The sequence below is a fragment of the Mandrillus leucophaeus genome, unplaced genomic scaffold (genome assembly GCF_000951045.1).
Source record: "Mandrillus leucophaeus isolate KB7577 unplaced genomic scaffold, Mleu.le_1.0 Scaffold484, whole genome shotgun sequence".
NCBI lineage: Eukaryota > Metazoa > Chordata > Mammalia > Primates > Cercopithecidae > Mandrillus > Mandrillus leucophaeus.
This window is the reverse complement of record NW_012105187.1, coordinates 1,229,273-1,231,682: the sequence shown is the minus strand read 5'-3', so window position 1 is coordinate 1,231,682 and position 2,410 is coordinate 1,229,273. Positions and strand designations below refer to the sequence as shown.

General features: G+C 40.9%; 1 protein-coding gene across 2 annotated transcripts in view; it reads left to right on the top strand.

Moving 5' to 3' along the window:
- NCF2 (neutrophil cytosolic factor 2) overlaps nucleotides 1-2,027 on the top strand; it is a 36,247-nt gene extending 34,220 nt beyond the window's left edge. For both annotated transcript variants that reach the window (XM_011995342.1, XM_011995341.1), the window contains exon 16: nucleotides 1,366-2,027. In XM_011995342.1, coding sequence (XP_011850732.1) covers nucleotides 1,366-1,478 — 113 coding nt within the window. In that variant the 3' untranslated portion in view covers nucleotides 1,479-2,027. The remainder of the gene's footprint in view (nucleotides 1-1,365) is intronic.
- The last annotated feature ends 383 nt before the right edge of the window (nucleotides 2,028-2,410 follow it).

The window sequence follows — 2,410 nt, the reverse complement described above, 5'->3', positions numbered from 1 at the left end:
AGGTGCCTAAATCAACCAACCAGCTCAGTTGTCTGGAGTTTGGGAGAGGGAGCAGGAATAAAATGACAGAACACACTAAAACAACCTTTTGGGTAGATATGGAGAGAAGCCAGTGCACTTCTTACTATGACCTACCTGTACAAGTCTAAGTTGAGGAAGTACCCACATTGTAGCACTTCAATAGAAAACAGAATTTAGCACAGTCAGGGTAGGACAGAGGGGAGTTCAATTGCATTCGAGTTATGAGACGGTCTCATCTGCAAAGTGTTTCTCAAACTCTAATGCGCATGTGAATCACCTGGGGATCTTCCTAAGTGGATTCTGACTCTGGTGTGGGGTGGGTCTGGGATTTTTCATTTCTAATAAGCTTCCAGTCCACGACGTACCCTGTAAGTAGAAAGCATCAAGACAGTGATTTGCAGTTAGAATTACCGAGGGAACTTTTGAAAAAACTGCTGCCCAGTCACACCACACATTAAAGCAAAATTTCTGGGGGCAGGATCCAGGCACCAGGGCCTTAATGTCTGATCTAGATGTACAAAGACAAACTTAACTCGCTGTGTGGTCAGGTAGGTGGGCTTTGGATATTATATCTAAGTTGTCTGATTTTTACTGGCAGAATGGCTCTGAACAAACTATTCACCTCTCTGGGTCTCCTTTTCCTCAGTAAAATATGGATACCTACAAGTTATTATGAAGTCTGAATATATTTTTTAAGTACAATGCCTGTACTCTATTAAAGGCTCTGAGTAGGAGCTGTTAAAATCTTTATATTTTACAAACATGTACTAACCCATCACTAGCTCCAACTCAGCTGTTTAATGGAGTTCAGTGAAAAGAAGTTTACTAATGAACTTTCATTTTTAATATATTTAACCAATGGCATGTCCCTTTTCTGTAGTCAAAACAAAGATTCCCAACAAAGCACAGGTAAGGCACAGAAACTCACCCCTATCACCACAGCACTTTGGGAGGCTGAGTTGGGTGGATCACTTGAGCCCAGGAGTGAGACTGGCCTGAGTGATGGTGAGACCCTGTCGAGGCTGGGGGTGGGGGAAGGATGGAAATTCTATTTACGAATTCGTTGTTCAGTTTCTTTGACCTTACTTCTCTATCTGATAACTTTTTGAAAAACATAATTTATCCTTCTGCATTTTTCTCCTTCATTATCATGTTAAGACAGATCAATAAGATGGTTAAACCCAGTGTTCACTCTCAAACCACTTTGCAATACTGTCTTTGCCCTGTTGATCACAATTAGGGGTGGGGAAGGGTGACCAATAAAAAATTCTGTGTGGAAGAGCCAGACAGGGTAATCTTCCTACAGTGGTTTTAGAAATCCATGTGTACTTTTCCTTTTAACAGTGAATGACGAATGGCTGGAAGGGGAGTGCAAAGGGAAGGTGGGCATTTTCCCCAAAGTTTTCGTTGAAGAATGCGCAACTACAGATTTGGAAAGCACTCGGAGAGAAGTCTAGGATGTTTCACAAACTACAAAGCTGAAGAAAATGAAGCCCCTATTACCTGTTTGTAAGATTTAGCACCCTTCTGCTGTACACTATACTGGGACATTACAGTTTGGAAGTGTTAACTATTCCCTGTTAAAATTTAACCTACTAGACAATGATGTGAGTACCTAGGATGATTTCCTGGGGGCACAGCGGGTGAGGGGATGGGGACAGGTGAATGGAGGAGTTAGGCGAGAGGAGGAGCGGATGGAAGTGTCTGGAAAGGGCACCAGAGGGTCTTCCAGGTGCTGATCCTGTTTCTTGATCTGAGAGCTGGCTACCCAGCTGCGTTCACACTGTAAACATTCATCAAGCTGTACATTTGATTGGTGTACTTTTCTGTCTCATACCGCAAAAAAAAAAAAAAAACAACTATCTTACAAAAACAAGACGCGAAGTCCAGGCCCAAGGACTAAGTACAAATATTCCTGTTTCTGAACCATTACTATAATTGACTCTTAAGGCTTGAAGTAACCTTATTCATGAAGCATATACAAATAAACTTGTTTTCTTTTTTCATTACGTGTTGCTTAAACAGAACCTAGACTGAGTGAGGGTCTCATGGAATACAACACTCAATTCCACAGAGAATTTATAGAATTACATACCTTTGTACATTATCAGAGAGGAACATGTGTTAAGAACTCAATACTGAATATATATCACCAACATTTAAGTGATGAAAAACAGTGGTGTTCATGAAGCCAGTTGGTAAGTAGTATCTTCTTAGCTGACATTTGGTAATACAGTTATGCATTGCTTCACAATGGAAACATGATCTGAGAAACATGTTGTGCAAACATCATCTAGAGTGCACTTACACAAAACTAGATGGTATAGCCTACTACACAGAAAGGTTACCAGGTATAGCCTACTACACCTAGGCTACAAACCTATACAGT